At 37.8% G+C, this 19987-nt stretch overlaps 1 protein-coding gene across 6 annotated transcripts in view; it reads left to right on the top strand.

Annotated features, from left to right (window-relative positions):
* sash1a (SAM and SH3 domain containing 1a) overlaps window positions 1-19987 on the top strand; it is a 928497-nt gene that overhangs the window by 767420 nt on the left and 141090 nt on the right. Inside the window, exon 1 of one of the 6 annotated variants that reach the window (XM_051924859.1) lies at window positions 11735-12238. The exons of the other annotated variants lie outside the window; for them this stretch is intronic. Coding sequence (XP_051780819.1) covers window positions 12236-12238 — 3 coding nt within the window. The 5' untranslated portion in view covers window positions 11735-12235. Of the gene's footprint in view, window positions 1-11734; window positions 12239-19987 lie in introns of those variants that run through there. 6 annotated transcript variants of the gene reach the window in all.

Genomic DNA, 19987 nt, shown 5'->3' with positions numbered 1-19987 from the left:
CTCTTGAAAATGCTATATGCAACTCTTGAAACTCTTTAACAGTTTTCAAAAAAATACCACAGTTTCAAATTGATCTTTTATTTTTTTTTATTCTTGCTCTTCCTTTCACCCTCAATGTGTGTTCTCATGACCTTAGCTTTTAAATACTCATTTTGGACAATGGACACAAACCAGAAATAGTATTTGAGCAAAGCAAACCAAAAGAACAAAGGGCATTCCAGTTTAACTGTGGGTTTCCTAGTTTTGTCTGAAGTAAACTCCATAAAGAGGTCAAGTGATTTGTTGCAGGTCGCACAGAGGATGAGTCAGGGTTTCACATCCGTTAAATGAATCACAGGGTCATCATCACAGAAAACTGCAAGCTAAGCATAGTAGAGCTGAAATGAAGGGCTTGAGAAGACAGAAAATTAAACTTGTCAAATAAAAAACAAGTTAGAAATAGTTTCTATAAAGTGCCAAATTGTAACTTTAACTAAAATGAAAATCAAAGTATGAAATGAAAATCATAAAGTATGAAAAACAGAAATTATTCATTTCTTCTGGCTGATACAGTTAAGTTGTCTGAGCCAGTCAATAACTAATTTTATAAAAATAACAGGTTGTCTGCTTCATTAGTATATTTGAATATTAAAGTACGTCTGGTTTTCATTTTATATAAAATTCCTCTCAACTTCCCCAAGATGCCTCTATAGTGGGTTACAAGGAAAGTCAAAAGAGTTGTCTGATTGATTTAGAGCAGTTTACACAGATTCTTTTGAGCAAAGGCCTCCTTCTTGAAAAAATAAAATGCAGCATCATCCTTTGCCATCTTCCTTTTATATACAGCAGGAGTGGAGGAGGTTGTTCGCCTCATTTCACATGTTCTTTTTTCTGGCTGATATGGGATCAAGGGTGGGATTTAGGGTGGAGTGGAGGCTCTGTTGCTTAAGGATCTGGACTGGTAACTGAAAGGTTGCCAGTTTGAATCCTGGCAGTGACAGAAGGAATGCTATTCTGTTGGGCCCTTGAACAAGGCCCTTAACCTGCAATTGCTGACCCTTCACTCTGACCCCAAAACACTGTGTGTCCCTGGAGAGTAAATTGGAGTATGTGAAAAATGACAAATTCCTAATACAAGAAATTGTATATGTTGAACGAAGGATTAAAAACCACAAAAAATATGTCCCTTGCAGCCCATATGGGTCAGAATACTCCTGGATGTCTGTGTTCTTTTCCCTGTTCTAAACTGTAAGATCCTTCTTCAGTAGCGTGATTTTGCTTTTAGGGGGCTTGGACTAACAGTAATTTGCAGCTCCTACATACTATATATGAGCATTTATAACAGATGCAAGCGGCATATGTTTTCCAGAATCATCCCTTGGCACATGTAAGTTCTTGTCAACATTCAGTTGCCACACATTACTCAAGACTCTCTTAGTTAACTAATACATTAGTGAACATCCTCTCTGTAGGGTAAACGTTCGTAGACAGACCTTTTCTCCAGGGGTGCTTTGTGTTCTTATTTCAGACAGGACCACCACATTGTCCTTCTTTGTTTACATTTGGTTTTTACTATTTTTATAATAAACATAAAGGAAATAGAATACAGTGGAATAGGCTTGTGTAAATTTGAGAGGGACATGTACCCAGGATGAATTCTGTCACCTTGTGTATTATATTATAAGAACGGGATAAACATCCAATAGAATATCTGACAGTGAAAATTATTTGAAAAGACTGGTAATAAAGGAGTAAGGTGTAAATATTGGTATGCTGCAAAATAGAAAAATAAAACACTGAATGAAGACATTATTACATATGCCTATGCCTCCACCCTACATGAATGCTGATGCACTATGTAACAGAAACAGATGCTTGTATAGTAACTCTCTGCATCCTGAAGGAGGGCAAAGAATCCAAAGTGTACAAAATAGAGAGTTTATTCATACAACACAAGGGATGGATGAAATAAGGAGAATACAAACAGTCCATGTCTACTTGAGAGGGTTGTCCAAATACATATCTTAAAATATTACCATAGTACTCCCATCTCTCGCCTGTGAACCTCCCAATGCAAAGAGCTACAAGCCTGAGGCTGCTTTAAAGCTTTTGTTGACATCACTTCTGAGAAAGCCTGGAATCACTTCTAGGGTTTGGCTGATATCATCAAGCCACAGTACTCTCATGTGACCACTAAGAATACTTCATCCCTAAGACTTCCAAAACCCTTAAAGGGACATATCCCTTAGGCAGACTAAGGGCTAGAAATACTGTCGCCCTCCCGTTTTGGACAAAATGCTATGGAGAAACAACTGATCACCTGTCATATCTGAATTTTTTTTTAAAGGGCAACAGGGTTACATGGATGGTTTGAGACTATGTGCATCATCTGTGAACCAGAAAGGTTCCCTACCTTCTGCCAACCTTACAAGAGTCTGACACTGCTGAGTCATCTTCTGTTTCTTGGAGGAACGTTACTTTCCTGGGGGCTCCTGTGTATTGACCTTCCAGGACAATTAGTACATGCATATCACACCATGACGATTTCGGTTTTACTTCCCTGGCATGAAGATCACTGCTAGTCTGTCTATTTCTGTCTCTCTTAGGGCCTTGTGTGATTTCCCCATGCCATCCTTTCCAGCCTGACAATTCCTTTGCTTATGACACAGTAACACCATCATACTTGCCCATGTTGCTGTTTAAAAGAAGCAGGCAGATACCAATGGAAATGACCAAGACTAAGTCAATGCTAAAGTTTTTAGCAGATTGAGCAACCAAAAATGTTGCAGTGGGGCAGCAGGAAGTGAAGCTCATGTGATGGAGAGTCAGAAATTAATTAATGTAGTGTATTTCTAGGAGTTTAAAGCATGCAGGAAGGCCTGCAGTTGGATTTGCATTCTTCAGGCACTCTAATCCAACCCAAACAGGAACATTGAGTTGCTTTCATGTTGGTAACTTCTTTTGTCACAAAATAGGAACAAGCCACAGAGACGGGGGAGTGAGAGGTCTGGTGGAAATTGTGCCTTTGGCACAAACCACACTTCTAGCCTCCCATGAGAGAGAGCGTGAGCCTGCAGCTGTGTAGTCTCTCTCAGTTGTTTTGTGGGTACTGCACCTGTGCTGGTCTTTGATACCACATGGAGGGCCTTTAATTTTCCTCGGCTCTACCCAGTGCATTGGTCTGGCAGATAAACCAGGCAAGTCTGCCTTCAACATCTGTCACATCAGTTTATAACAAACATTCCACATTTTTCATCCTTCTTATTGCTAAAATTACAGCACAGGAAGGGAAGCCTTAGTCACGTGGCAAATCTGCCAAAGACATAACTTTGTGCAGTAGAAATGGGCTGGGAAGGCTGGGTCGGCAGGGAATGCATTTAAAAAAAAGAAAAAGTTTCATTGGTGGTCAGTATTAGCCATGAGTTCACATTAATAGAGAAGTGGCTGGCCATTTGTCAGCAACATTTTGTTCTTTTTGTTATCTTAAAAGCCTAGTGTTGTCAGACAACATATAAGTTAAAGAGTTAAGGCTGCTTGAGTGTAAAGTGACCTAAAGAGGCTGCCAAGCAACCAGTGGCTCCATGAAAGAATTTAAAGAAAGCTCTTGAATTGAGCCTCCAGCGATTTTTTTTTTTCTTCAGAGCAAGTCACGTGTAATATATATGTATTTTTTGGCTTGAGGGTCTTTTATCCAGTCATGCAACTTTGACTTACTGGTTGCTTTAAATTATCAGACATAATCAGAGATCATGTTACACTATTTTTTGCAACATATTTGCTTTTTGGCCTACACGTTAAAAGGCTTGTGTAACTGGTAATTGAGGGAGCTGCAGAGTGTGGGGGGGCAATGGTCATTAAAGTTTTTAGAAAGTGAATGCTGTCTTTCAGACTATATAGACTTTCCCAGCAACATTCTGGGTGTCTGCTGCTCTACTCACTGTCCAAATTAAACAGAAGTCTGGGGGTGGGGGTGCTGTAATGAAGGATCTGGTTGGCACGTGTTTCTCTCCTTGAATACCTCCCACCCTGCTGAACTTCTCATCCCACAAGGTTGTGCACAACTAAGGGCTTGTCCAAAAAAGGTTTACGTAGGCACAGAGAAACAACATCTGTATTTATTTTAGAGTCAGGAAGGCCTGATGTTTGCAACCAAGAAGTGGAACTTGAGACCATAATTTTGTAGGATTAGATCCCACCACTACCTCTCCATTATTTCACCTGCCTCTCATGTTGCATTGCCTATTGTATTTTGTTTAACTGTGCATTTAAATCACTTGAGCAACACAGTGCTGTGCCTCACAGTTTCATTAAACTGTGTTTGAATCCTGACCTTGTCGCTATTGGCATAGAGTTTGCATGTTCTATGTTTCTGTATCTCAGTAACTCTTCCTGCTAGATTAACTGGAATGTGACATTGTCCCTATAAAAGTAAGCAATGTGAAGCAACAATTAAAAACTGCATTTTGAACGATCCAGTTCCACCATTACTTCTCTCGGTTTGGCCCTTAGCAAGTCTCTTATCCTGCCTTTGTTTCAGTGGTAACTTGTAAAGTGCCTTGGGATGATATCTGCTATAGGAGGACACTATACAAAATAAAGAGTGTCTGTTTGTTACTACAAGTGAATATACTCTGCAAATAACTGATGTCAAGGTTTGTTCAGTGTTTACAGAATAATTTCCTTCCACATCATCCAGGACCTGGATTAAATGGATTAAGAGATAAATGTAAATCATTATATGATAATAATAATATTTACTATGAAAGGCACTATGTACAATAAATGTAGTTTAATTAATGGCTTGCCAGCAACAGAAGGAAATGAACTTGCAGATATTTTGCTCCCAGCTACAGGACAGTTTCTCTTTTAGATATTTCATCAACTGTGATGGACTGCTGCCTTGTTCAGAGTTGACTCGTGCTTTGCGCTTGGTGCTGCCAGGTAGGCTCCAGTCTTTTGTGACCATGAATTGAATTAACTATCATGAGAATGTTATGTTACATTTAGATGTGTAAGTAGGCTGTTGATATAATAAAGTATTTAATAAGGGGTGTCCAATAGCAGGATTAGGAGACATGATTTATCCTGTGTTGGATTCACAGACATTAGTCCAGATAAAGTTAAGATGGATTAGAAGCACAGTATTTCATGTAGTACTGCTACTGGAGACAATAACATCAAATGATTTTCTGTGTCCAACCTTTGCCAAGAACAATGTGAGTGAAGCAGTGGGTCACTGACCTCAACTAAAGAGTTAAAAATGAAGTGAGTAGATTAGCACTGTGTGAGCCAAGAAAACCAAGTCCAAAAAAGAGAGCTTCCTGATCAATCTCGTTTTGCAAGAACTGCCAAAACCCTTGTTTTGGCTAAGAGACCAAAAGAATAGGTCAAACAAAATCCAAAAGCAGTTAGGGCACATCATATGCAGTTGAATATTTACCACACAAAGATGGAATGTATTTACGGTACAAAGTGTGAAGTGGCTATGCTATCTGAGAAAACTCTAGTAGTCATCCATCCAACCTTCTATGTATTTTCTGTACCTGCTTAATCGAATACCTTAGCAGTCAGTGCCAAGCATGGCAGCACTGGCTGCAAGTCACGCACCTATTCTGGATGTGGTGGCAGTCCATCACAAGGCAAACACTAATACATGCTCAATTTAGAGTAGGCAATCCACATAGCCCACACATTTTTGGGGCATGGTGGGAAAATCAGTACGAGTAGAGGTGAGTCTTCCTGAGCTGTTGGGCAGCATTTCTGACCACAGTGCCACATTGTCACAAAATCTAAAGCATTCATGAATCTCGTTAATTAAACATACACTTATTATGGAATGTAGCATAAAGAACTGACCAAACATGCAGCCACTAAAAGAAGCTCTATTTCCTGGGATCATGACCTTTCAATGTGACCTGGGGCTCATCCGTTTGTTTATATACACCATTTATGTCTCACATGTGTGTGAGGGCCTTGCTTTTCTTGAGGTGTTTTAGTGCTGTCTGGCAAATCTGCTGGTTGCACAAAGGGGAGGCTTAGAATTACAACTGGCAGCTCATTGAAATGGATATTTGACGAGCAGGCTCTCAATCAACAAACCTCCTATTGTCTCTTAATTAAATATGTTTATTAAAACAAAGACTCAGGGGTTCTGTTTACGCTGATTGGGGCTGGTTTGATGTCCTGCAGGTAGCATGTCTATAAACATCAGCAGGGTTCAGATCAGTGCCAATAGACATTTGCTTCAGCTAATGAGATTCGACAAGTATTGTCTTCAAGCACCTGAGGCTTGTTGAGATTAAAACAAGTGGGAAAATTATTTATAAAATGAGGAGAAGGAAGAGAGGAATTGAACTTTATTGACTATTACTAATTATACTTTGCAGAATCTGAAATATTTGTACTTGTGATTCATTTTTGCTTTGTGCATATCTATGTCAAGGTCAGTTCAGGACTGTCCTACACTTGGTGTACAGGGTCAATTATTATTGTATATTTATCTGACATGGCTTAAAAAATGTAAACACTTTACAGTTGTTTAAATTGGTTTTATACGGGTAAAATGGTCTACAGAGGTGGGAATTAGTGGACTAAGGCCTGCCAAGCCACACTGCCAGCCTCAATAATAATTAGGAAATGGCTAGAAAATGGAAAGATGTCAGATGTGTATTAGTTAAATTCTGAGTTTAGCATAGTGATTGATGACTTTATCTGCCTCGTTTAAAAATTTTTTTTAATCTAATTGTAAGGTTTTATGTGAAATGTTAAACAGGTTCTGTGAATGCATGTATGGACAGACTAACCTGATGTGAAAAGTGTGCACTAATTAAAGCCAATGGTATAGATGATGGCACTTTGTGGAACTTTATAAATTATAATAAAAAATAAAAAAATGAACAGTAAATATTTGATGTCTACCAAGTATAGTTGGTTCTATATAAGTTAAGTACAATTGGTGCCATTTGTACAATTGAATTCTAAATAAACAGTATAGCTCAAATAAAAAGAAAAGTTCATTAGATGGCAGAACTTGCTAAGCTTCACCCGCTATCTGTGACGATGTGTGTGTCTGTAAATTACATATATTATTTATATTAAGGTGGGCTGAGAAGCATAGAGGTTAGCCCTGCTTTTTCACTATTCCATCTATTTAGGACCAATTCCCAGCCATGTCACTATCAGGGTAGAGTTTTTGGTTAGGTTTTCTGCGTCTGTGCTTGTGGGGTATTGGAGAATGAAGATCACTGTTGTCCATATGTTGTGGGCTTATATTTATGTTTTATATAGTATGTATGAGCTTCCTTTAATTCCAAACAACTTTGTTACAGCAGTAAAATACAATTTATACGTCAACATGCTTATGCAAGTTTTTTGTAGAGTTTCAGCTTTTCTCTTGCACCCCAAAGGCATGTAGGTTAAGTTAACTGCTGACTCTAAACTGGCCATTATTTAGTGTGTGTATAAATGTATCTTGTGATAGACTGCCATCCCTTCCAGGTCGGATTCCTACCTATTTCGCTATGCTGCCAGAACCGACACTAAATTAGTCTGTGTTATGTTGGACTGGTGTCTTATAATATTCTGCTTCAAATTGATATATTTTGTTTGGGGCTCAGCCTAATTTTTGTTTCAATGCTGTCTTTGCTGTGATCTGCTCAGCCACACTATATTGTTTGACTCGTTTTTTTTTCCTAATAGCTGTGCAAAGTATTCTATGATTTTAACTCAGTCCTAAGAATAATGTGGGAAGTTAATTACCTATAGTATGAAACTACAAGAATAACTACAAAAGAGAACATAAATATTAATATGTGCAATAATGCAGATAATGTGCACACCATAAACTGTATCTTCCATTTCTAATATTTAATAATACATTTCAAATAAAGAGAATTTCATGCATTGTTACAAAATAATAAAAAAAATCAGATTGATTTTCTATGGGGCAACTTTGTAGCATTGCAGGAAACAAGCACCATGCCTATCAGACAACTAAGTCAAAAAAAAGGTTTGGGATCAAGGAAGGATTTAGTGGATACAGGCAGGGATGGGATCCATGCATATCAATTAGATTTCGATAGCCCAGTCAGGGGTACTCTGATGATGCTAATTCAAGGAGTCAAATTTGCTTTCATGATGATAATTCTTTCATATGCACAGACAAAAAAAATACTTTACACAGCTGAGTTTGCTGATACTAGCCAGGAGGAAGAGGGAATCAGATGCCTGATGGTCATATTCTTGTTTAGCAAGAAGCAGAGTCCAAGAGAACTCTTTAGACAGCTTAGTGGGGCTCAATGGCCGTAGTGTAAGTGAGCCCCAAGATGGACTGGTATTCTGTAAAGTGTTCACTCCTGCCTGATGAGAAAAGGCTTATGTAACTGTCGCCCTGAAAGATCCATATATGACGCATGCTAATCAACTTCATAGCTATGCAATCATGATGCTGTAGAGCAGGGGTAGGCAACGTCGGTCCTGGAGTGCCATAGTATGTGCAGGTTTTTGTTCCAACCCAGTTCCTTAACGAGAACTCAATTATTGCTGATGAAGCACATATTGCTTAAGTGACATTTTAATGCTTCATTTTAGTGGTCTCGCTTGTTAAGGTTCTCCAACCTTAATTGCTTATTTCAATCTTAAACTGCTGCATTCAGTGTTTTAATTGCTCCTTATTAGCAATAAGATGTAAAAGACAAAGCAGCCAGCAGTTCTCCAGCTAGCTTTTTTCCAATTACATCTGTGTGTGTTCATCATGCACGGTTTGATTTAATAAAACACTTAATAGAAAAATGTGACAGACTGAAAATGATCTGTTTTAGGCTTCAAATCATTTGGATGATATCCTTGGAAAGGAAAAAAATCTACGATATAAAAGCCTTACATTGCACAGACTAACAAGCCACAAAATTAAATAAGGTCTGAGATTGGCAATGAATGGTTTCTAATTAAGCAATTGGGTTGAATGAAAACCTGTAGCCACTGCGGCTCACCAGGACCGACATTGCCTACCCCTGTTTTACATCTTATTGCTAATAAGGAGCAATTAAAACACTGAATGCAGCAGTTTAAGATTGAAATAAGCAATTAAGGTTGGAGAACCTTAACAAGCGAGACCGCTAAAATGAAGCATTAAAATGTCACTTAAGCAATATGTGCTTCATCAGCAATAATTGAGTTCTCGTTAAGGAACTGGGTTGGAACAAAAACCTGCACATACTGTGGCACTCCAGGACCGACGTTGCCTACCCCTGCTGTAGAGCATCTTCCCACCTGATGCATTGAGACCCTCCAACCAACATTCAAGAGTATCTGGCTGCGCTCTACAACTGAGTGTGCAAGATCATATGTGGCATTATAGAGTCTCTACTCTGTGTTCTGGGAGTCAGGGAAAGGTGAATGGCACCAGTGTCTGAGTGGGTAGCCGCTATTACTTGGTGGTTTAGACAGTCACCTTATCAACAAGCCATTTACCACGTACAGCACCATCACATCTGGTACATCTGGTCAAAGTTGTTTTGCATCAGAATCACAGATTGACACAGGCCACTGAGTCACAACATTTGTCAGTCTCGTTTTAGCATCACAGATGACTTGTGCATTAACAGAATGTCACTGCCCACCAGTTAACGGAAGCAGCTTTATTCTTGCTAGGTACCCTTATTGCAATCTGAGTGCAGTAAAGTACTCTGATTATGTTAGGAAAACAGGACACAGCTTCAAATTGCCTTTTTATGTTGACAGAGACATGTTCTGTTTTATGTATGTACACCAACACCATATGAAAACTGGATTTAGTGCCTCACTGATCAGTTAATGGCTTCCAAAATAGCAGATATGATGGAGTGAAGCTTGGCTGAGATACTGTTGACCTGTCAGCGAGTTCCCTTTGGAGTGAAAACAGGCTATATAAGACTATATAAACTGATGAATAAACCACAAAGATTCCTGAGTCTAAATATGCAATATGGGCCCTCTTAAAAGCAAACTAAACTATACAGTAGTCTGTACGTTATATTCATCACTTTTGAAGTGTAATATGTTTGTCAAGTCAAAGCACATTATAATAATGGCTTGGTGACGGATATTATGATAAGCGAGATGTCATTTAGCTGGTATGGCTGCATTTCTCAGTTTCTTTGAAATGTTGTCCATGCATGGGTCAGAGTTGCCATAATTATACACATGTTCCTCCATAAATTTTCTATTTTAAATTCTGATGTTTGTATGGGAAAGTGCGTACACACATTTCAAGGCTCTTTTTGTGTGTATGCAAGCTTTATAAATGGGGCCCCAGGTTAAGATGAGAACCCACAACCATGGACCTGTGAGGCAGCGGCATATACCACCATTTGCTTGATCATATTACTTTTTTTTTTTCAATAAACATGAGACTGTGCTGATGAACCATCAAACCTGAAATTGGATAACAATTTCACACAATTTGCTCATTTCAGTAATAAAAGATGCTGTATGGTTTTCACTAATTTCCACTAACATTTTTTGTTTAAGCCTCTGAAGGCTTATGAAACCAAAATTCTCGAAATAACAAATTTTTCACACTTAAATATTCAAATACCTAGTTACATTTTATGCATGTGTGTAAAGTAACAGCTTTTAAAGTTGAGGTTTTTTTTAAATTTGTTGTAGGATTACTAAAAATGTCTTCATTGGTGGACAAAATTGGACATTGATATTTTTGTGTATCAGATTATAAGCTCACAGGGAACTTTAGGCATAAAACAGGAACCAACTCTCTGGATGCCAGTAATTTGCAGATCAGCAGAGGAGGAAGTAGTTTTCTTAATACTGAATTTTTGGAGTTTGTCATCCTCTGAAAGATATTTAAAAAAATTTGAAAATTCAAAAAAAGCAACCCCTAATTTTTTCACTGTGAAATGTAAAACTTTAGTACTGGCTTTCTTCTGTGATATTCAATTGTCAGCATTTTTGGAGAGCTGTTTCTATCACCATCTTTCTCTTGGTCCTTCACATCACTTGAACTGCTGTTCGCTGGATGTTCAAGATTTTTTTTTTTTTTTCCCAAGGACGCTCTGGCATCTGGAGGCTTGTTCTCTGCAGCTGTTGCTATTTTCCAGGCCCCACTTTCAGGGAATGTATTCTGGCAATGATAACTGTCTGGGAATTCTAGATAAATGTCCGATTTCTTCATCACACTTAAATTACTCAAATAGTTTGCCTAAAAGTAAAGAAACGTAAAACGTGTTCAATGTTTCCTTTTGAAAGGGTCTGGCTTTGGTTATCATGCTGGGGAAGTCAGATGTCAGTGTGTTCATTTTGGCTATATTCAAACTAAGACTGAAATGTCTTTGGTTTTGAAATATGTAGCCAGATTGTTTTACTCCTTCGTCATTTTGAGTGAATTAACTCTTCAAGTCGGAAACTATTATACAGACATACATTGTAACATCAAAATAATATGCAGATTTTAAAGGATTCAAGCAGACTGCAAATATTTAATTTAAATACTAGGTGGCAGTCCTTCCAAGAAATCAATGAATCATTTATTGATAACAATGGTTTAACTTGTTTCCTGTGTTGGTTTCATTACGAAAGGGGGATGGGGTGGTCTTACTTATTCTTTCTTTTTTGTCCTCAAATGAAAAGGAACAAGCAGCTGAGGTGGGAACGAAAAGTCAGTAAAAAAAAAAAAAGGCCTGTTTACAGTTATTAGCCTGTCTCCCAGCAGGAAAGGCCACTTCAGAGCCCAGTGTAAAGACCTCCTGATGCTTTGGGGGATGAGAGGGGTAAAAGAGGAAGGGCCACGGCAGTAGCGACAGCTCTGGGTGTCACTGTCCCACTTCCAGCTTCCTGTTGTTTGGCTCCAGCAGGGCAAAAGCCAGCCGAATGCAAGAGGGAAATGGCATGCCTGGCTAGCAGAAAAAAAGGAAAAAAGAAAAATTGAAAGGAAGAGCAATGTTTCTTTAGCCCAAGAATAAAAAAATCATCCAGCTGTAGGGACAGAATGATTTAAAGTGAGGCAAAGGAAAAGGGCACTTGGAAAAATCTGTCTCCTAGTTTTGGGATTTAATGAGAACGCTGCTTACTGTTTTGTGGAGGAATGTGTTCTACCATGGCTTGGGAGCTTGTAAACTTTGTTGGGACTGCTTTTGTTCTGTCAACTGGGTTTTGAGTTAATCGGCTGCATTTCAGCCTTATGGACGGAATAAGCCGAAGAATACTCTGTGGAGTAGCATTTTAATTGGAGGGAGCTGAGCTTATATTCCTTTAGAGTCACATGGTGAGTACTTTATACTGAGAATATGGAGTGATCCCTTACACTTTACCTTAAAGCAGTGTGGGCCTATCTCCTTAATTGCATATCCCCATTGTATATTTAGAGGAAGCAGACAACTTGGGTTTTGCTTTAGCATTAATTGCTATTTTTTTTAACTGTCTTGTATGAGAATTATGGAGAAATGCTTTACATTCATTCAACATAATCTGTCCCACAAACCTCAAATAAATGGGTTTGGAAGGTAGAATTGTGAAAAAAATGTTAGCCATTTCTTATCCCTTTCTCTTACTTTGGTTACTGTCTACAAAATAAACATAATATTTTTTATGCAGCAGGCTGTATATTTCATTTATAGAAACTTTTTATAAGAGAGAATGGAACCCACTGCTGGAGCTATAAAAACTCAAAAGATGTGCATTTGTTTCCATTACTTTCATAGTTATAAATAAATTGTAAGGCACCATAGGAAACTGAAAGAATTCATATTATTGATTTTCCTTAATTTTCATTCCAAGTAAAATCTAAATAAGCAAGTGGTGATAATTTACATTTACAAGTACTACAGCATTATTATTTTTATTATTATAACAAAGTCAAAACTGGTTAGATGCATCAGGATTAACGTCTTTATGTCCAAGTCTTTGAATCTGCTTTGTAAAGGCAGCCCCTCAAATATTGTTGCTTTATTATGTATGTGAAATTTTATTTCCTCACAGTTATTGGTAAATTAATTACACACATACATGTGTATATTTAGGAAAAAAATTAAAGTATTTTTTGTATTTTTCAATATAAAGAAGTAAGTTCTTTAATTTTTTTCAGAGTGAAGTTACGATTTGCTCATATTTTCTTAGGTTCAGTCAGACTGCTACATAATTTCTGTAGCTTTTATATTCAGTATATATAGTGTAGCCCAGTCTTTCCATTTATTCAAACCACTTATCTAAATTCAAGATGGGATAACGTGGTTACAGTTAAACTTCATTCAGAGTGCAGCAGCAGGCAGAAGACAGGAACAAAGCAGGAAAACATTAGAGGCAACAGTCAGCCAACTGTGCATGTCTTTGGGATGTGGGAGGAAATCTGAGTAACCTTAAGAAAACCCATGTGGACCCAAGGTGAACATGTGCGTACTTCTTACTTAAAGTGATTAGACCAGGATTGAAAAACAGGAATCTGAAACTATATGCCAACTTACATACTGCATATAGTAAATGAAGGGCAATGAATTTAACAAAAAGGAGAATTTCTTTAATGAAATGATACATGCAATAAACCTAATCTGTAACCAACTTGTACTTGTGGAACTATTTGTATACAAAGGTACACTCTTAAAAATCAAGGTGCCAGAGTAGTTCTTCAAAGAAAAGACCCATCCACACAGAGATTCCAGAAAAAAAACTTTACTGTAGTTATTTAGATCTGTAACAGGCTCCACACATTAAATAGTCCTGTACAGAAGATAAAAGACTTGTGAAATAACAATTGATCATTTTTTTTATTGCTGCATACAAGCACACAGGCTAAGTCCAGGTTTTCTCGATCTTTTAATTTTCCTGCTAGGTAGCCTAGCATACGTTAAAGGTCTCAGATTTTTTTCTACATATTATAGAGTTTTTTTTAAAGCACATAGAACCAACTTCATAAGCATAGAATTTTTCCCAGAATGAAATGGTGCTTTGACGAGCAATAGTCCTATGAGGAACCACATAACCCAGAAAAGAACCATAAAGTACCAATTAAGAACCATTATTTTTAAGAGTGTAGATGCCCAGATGTTCTTCATTATCCATGGATTCAGGTTATTTTGAAAGAAAACTCTAAATCTACCAGATTCAAGTGAATATGGATGTGTGATTCAGTGTACCCAGTGCCAGACTTGCATCTCATTCACAACCAGTTACTGCTCATTACTCTTAAGACTCTTAGTCTTCCATGTTCCTAAATTTGATTTCATTTTTGAGCTAATCAGACAGTAAATGGATGGATAAAAATTCAAATTATTAATGAATATTTGTCATCGGGCGGCACGGTGGCGCAGTGGTAGCGCTGCTGCCTCGCAGTTAGGAGACCCGGGTTCGCCTCCCGGGTCCTCCCTGTGTGGAGTTTGCATGTTCTCCCCGTGTCTGCGTGGGTTTCCTCCAGGTGCTCCGGTTTCCTCCCACAGTCCAAAGACATGCAGGTTAGGTGTATTGGCGATTCTAAATTGGCCCTAGTGTGTGCTTGGTGTGTGGGTGTGTTTGTGTGTGTCCTGCGGTGGGTTGGCACCCTGCCTAGGATTGGTTCCTGCCTTGTGCCCTGTGTTGGCTGGGATTGGCTCCAGCAGACACCCGTGACCCTGTGTTCGGATTCAGCGGGTTGGAAAATGGATGGATGGATGTTTGTTATCCATTATCCACTGTAACTAGTGAGCAGATATTTCCAAATGCCTGAAACTTTTCTTTTTAGTAAAAGTCACAATTCTACTCTATGTCTTCACATTAAAATGTATTCAGTATGTTAATTTCCAATAAGGTTATTACATTTTCTGCTATGTACGCTAAGTCTTGAACACTCAGTTTGTCTTTTGCAGAAAGATTTCCATTGCATATTTTAAATGACATTAAATCATATAAGTAAAAAATAATGTAACTATTAATACGAAAATGTGCATAGATATATGTCAGTGCTTGTGCTGCATGGTGTTTTTGTGTTGAATATTATTTACTGTTTTGTTTTCAATTTATTTGAAAATATACACAGTCTCTAAAAGTGAAGTACGGTATATAAAACTGAATGGAATGTATATTATGGATGGACTTTATTTAAAAATTATATACCGTAATTAAACAAATCTCCATACATTTTCTGGACTTGTCAATCGCCATGATTAGGAGCATGTGTCATTTCAAAGGTGAGCTTTGTGATCATCATCTGCAATCACCCAAACTTTTTCAGAACCCACTTCTCTCCCAGTACGTCTACTGGGGTGAATGATGACAAATAGACCCAGTGCTAGACATTTCTGTGTATTTACTTCCGCTACCTTATGCTGGTGTCTAATCTATCTCACACTACGTGTGAAACTTGCTATGAGAATTAGGATTTTAACTGCCAGTAACCATGTAGTGGAAAAAAAAAGGTTCATAAAATTAATAAGATCTTACTGTCGTCCGTCCATTTTTAATGCCGCTTAATTCTAAGAATGTGTAGCCTAGCATGAAGGGCGCAGGACAGGAGCAACCCAATCCATGGCAGAACGATCATATGTATAACCATATTCAGTCTAATTAGTTTACAGTCATCAGTTGACTACACTACAGGGCTTTGATATGTGAGTCAACGTTTATACCCGGAGAATTCACACATTGGATTTGGTACAGAAAAACGGGTTCTTCCAGACTGGCGCGGTTGAACTCGTGGGCTTCCACCATGGGTTGGTGACCCACTGTGCCTTCAGCTTTTTGGTATATACTCATATTCGATCAAGTAAACTTATAAAATTGATGCAGTAATAACATACTTTTGATTGAGCCATTTCTACATCTGTTCTACGAAACCACTTTTCCGGGGTGGCATGTCCCGGATGATTTGTTTTAAATAACTTACCAACAAAACGTATTTAAAACAGAGACAACTGGATCACTGTATGTAAACCACGTAGACAGTTACTCATTGCACGTTTGCAGTTAACTGATAAAAACGATAGCTGAAATGATCAGACCATGTGTCGCACGTTTAGGAAGCGAACAAAATGAATAGGCTTCGAAGGGTTCAGTGTATGTTGCTAAGCCTGCTGCTCCGTCCCTCGTTTTTTAACTGCCCGGTAAAAATGAAAAAGTAAAAAAATAAATAAAAAGTGCGCGAATGAATGTGCTGGAAAAGGAAGGATGCCCTGAGACTATGTGAAGTCTCCACAAGGATCCTGTTCTCTCGTAAGCGGACTCCTGTGTTTGGCAGTTCTCGTGGCACAACCCGTGCTGACAGATCTTTTAATTGCGCAATTGATGCTCGTCATTCACTATGTGCCCACTGTATCTTGGAAACTGGAGGACATGTCTTTCAGCAAAGCGACGGGGACTTCCAGTAGTTCCGAAAAACAAGAATAGGGAAAAGGGTAGCAGCAGTCAGTCTAGCGTGAGATGAAAGTAACCACCTCCTCTCCGGTCAAGACGCACGAAAATGCGGGGCCTCCTGGACATGACGTCACAAACAGGACACGCCCCACACGCTTGAGACTGTGAAAGAAAACAAGTTGCTTGCCCTCACCGCACACTACACGCATGTTCGTGCTTGTTTAAATTGTTCCGTGCCTCAAAATATGAGGTATGTCCAGTTCCAAAATTGATGCAGGTATTCCAGTAGATGACTGTCACTCAGTCATCACTGATGCCTTCTCCACACTTGCAAAGGCGCTGCTGGTTCAAGGACTGGTGGGATTGGGTCCAGTCCCCTAAAGATGAGGATGTCTTCCATGTTGAGCTTAAATGCGCTATCGAGTTAAAGTTGATTTCTGTTAATACTTCAAAGATACTGCATCATTGCCTTGTGCTGGAAATGCCAGAGTGGCAGTCCAAGGCAGTATGCCACCTTGTTGCAGAACCAGTTTACTATCATCAGTTGACTTTCTGGAAAAAAATGGTTTCCGGATTGGATGGACGGGTGAAAGCATTGATAATTTCAGAAGATGGTCACAGAGCTTATCTTTCTGTAAGATAAGATAACCAGGCAATATGGTCTTGTTACTAAAGAATTGGACCTTAACAGGTGAACTAGTTCCTGATATCAAAGTAAAATTAGTGTGTTATTTTAATTTACTTATTGACCAAAACTCACAAGAAAAATCTACGTTTTCTGAAATTTGAGTTAACTGGTAGCTGACACATGGAACAGAACTTGTAGTTGCCCATCAACCTGTTTAACTGCAAGGAATATTCAAAGCCTGTGCACTTCTGAAACATTTTAATACATGAACAAAGCACTTCACCATGGCTCACTTTATATAAAATAAGTAGGTATTAAAATACACATATTTACTTTAAAGAAAATTGCGAGAAATACTAATACTTTAAGAGTGATTTACTGTACTGAAAATATCCCACAGTGATCACAAATGGCACCAATCCACCTCAAAATTCATTCTTACTTTCTTGACAGAATAACAGTCATCTGAAATGAGAGATGTGGACTCAGTATCATTCCCTTCTGTACACCTAGAGCCTTTGTTTTTCAACTGGAGAAAAAGGAGACTTAAAATTTGCCTAAAGCAGTATGAGATGATCTCTTCACCCAGACTCCTCAGGGCTGCCTTTTGTACTGCTTGTTATTTAACTCTATGTATGTATGTATGTATGTGTGTGTGTGTGTGTGTGTGTGTGTTTTGGTGGTAGTGTTAGTAGTGTGTGGCAAATAGTTTATAAAATCAAATCCTAACAAATATAATTTGGTTGTCAGGAGCTCCAATTTTAACTCAGGCACACCCTCAGGAAAAAGAACTCTTACAGCCAAATCCTGAAAACTACTTAGCTGTCTATTAAGCATGTCTCTGCTTATCCCTGGGTAAACCCACACTCCGCTGAATGAAGTAATAAATAATTAGAGGTGATGCAAGGATTGTGTTCGCTCTTAACTCACAGCTGAAGAGGACTGAAGCTGGTGGTGGTTAATCAGATCCCAGGTGTGAATGGTGTATTAACAGTCAATTACGGAGACCACAGCAATACAAAAAAGATATATACACACACACACACACACACACACACACACACACACACACACACACATATATATATATTCAGTATATATATATATATATATATACTGTATATTGTGTGTCTGTTGAAGCTGCTTATTTTGTTAGCATCTTAACTGGATTTGTGCAAAACAATGATAGTTTTTATTTCAGAGGACTCTTAGGTTCTTCTGTTGTTTTAATTCCTTAGATCCACATACCAGCTCTGCAAGTCAAAACAGGTTTCATTCTATGTACACCTTAAGAATATTTTACAGGTGTTAGTGGTACAATTAATTAAAAGAATAACCATCAATTAAAAGTATTAAGAAGTGATGCTGCATAAAGGCACACAGACCTTGTTGAAAATTCTGAGATATTTCTACTCAGATATACACACTGTTTCCAAATGTTGCAGAAATTGCAAGTGCTTTTCTTTTGAAAATGGGTTTCTCAATCCTTTTCCTAAGGGAACACTGTGGCTGGCCATTTTAAATCTTTTTACAGTCATTTTCTAACTCAGGACATTTTTTGGATTTTAATGAAATCCCTTATTTAGCCAAACTAGGTTAACTTTCAACTGGCCCATCTGGGACTGGTTCCAGATTTATGTCCCATGTTGCTCCAATAGACACAGCAGGTTTACAATGACTCTGAACTGAGTATGCGGGTTACAAAATGGATGGATTTGTAGTTTGTCACATTTAAACACATTCTGGAGACTATCTCTTAACTCATGTTAATTTTCCGTTTTATTTAATAGTTAGGATTTTCCTCTGTACTTTTTAAATTAATTATTTGAATGCAAGTGAACCACACTTTAACAGGGGTGCAAGTAAACAATCCAAAGTAAAAATGAGGCCTTATTCATAAAACAATAAGGAAGGAAACATTTCCGTTAAACTTAATAGAGTGAGTCTACACTGTTGTAGAAAAGACATCCTTGCTAAATATAAAAATGAAAATTAAACACAAGTTAGAAATTTCTGGATTAAAAACAAAAGTAAAAAACAGGAAAACAGAAGATTTAAAAAGTGAGAATTTAGTTATTTGGAGTTTGGTAAGACTGACGAACAATATTCATGAGGTTGACATAGGTTCTGAACTGAGGAAAACTGATTTAGCTGCAAACAGATTGCTAAAATAAAAACGAGTACCTGACAAAATAAGGACAAATTGAACTTTTATCATTTTATCTTCCACTCCACATAACCCAGTTTTAGGATTGCAGAGGGGAAGAGCTAACACCAGAGGTATTAGGTGCAGGAAAAGAACCAACACTGCATAAGATACCTAGCCACCACCTCTTTTCACATATACTAAAAGTCACTTATGGACAGCCTTTTTAGTGTGTCCAGTTCAACTGACACATTTACATACATATCTTAACACGTTATGATATGTTGGCATTTAATCTTTTGCATATAATTGTTATTTAAGGTAGCACATTACAAGTGCTTTCCTTGACATTTGACTGAAGTACTGTAACTAATGTCTGGTTTTATTTGTAAATGACCTTTTTCTCACCCTTCTTAGAGGTGATACATTGTAATGTTTAAAATAGTTTTAAAGTTGAACATTTATTGACAAATGGTTCTTGATTTTTATGCTTTACATATAGAGTTACTGTATACAGTTATAATAAATAACACTTCTAATGACTGTTTTTGTTTACCTGTTAATTATCTCTCATTGTGTTTTATGAATTACTCTGCATCAAGGTACCAGCTTATACTGGAGACATTCATGTCGCTGTTTGCATATAGCCTCTATTTACAAATGTCGCAAGTGTTAACTGTTACAATATCTACACAGACAACAATCAATAATATAACAATATAACATAACAATATACACTGTACAAGGGTTAGAGATGTTAGAGTAGAACTACATAATCCACACTTTAAAAAGTTAAGTTATAATCACACCTTTTTGGCCATAAAGACTTCAGCAACTATCTGTTCAATGTCTAAATACACTTAATCTGGTTATACGGTTGCGAGAACCGAGCTAATCCTTGTAGCATTTTGTGCAAGGCAGGA

Source organism: Erpetoichthys calabaricus, chromosome 3, assembly GCF_900747795.2.
Source record: "Erpetoichthys calabaricus chromosome 3, fErpCal1.3, whole genome shotgun sequence".
In the NCBI taxonomy this organism is placed as follows: domain Eukaryota; kingdom Metazoa; phylum Chordata; class Cladistia; order Polypteriformes; family Polypteridae; genus Erpetoichthys; species Erpetoichthys calabaricus.
Note: the sequence above shows the minus strand (reverse complement) of the source record. Positions and strands in the feature narration are given on the sequence as shown.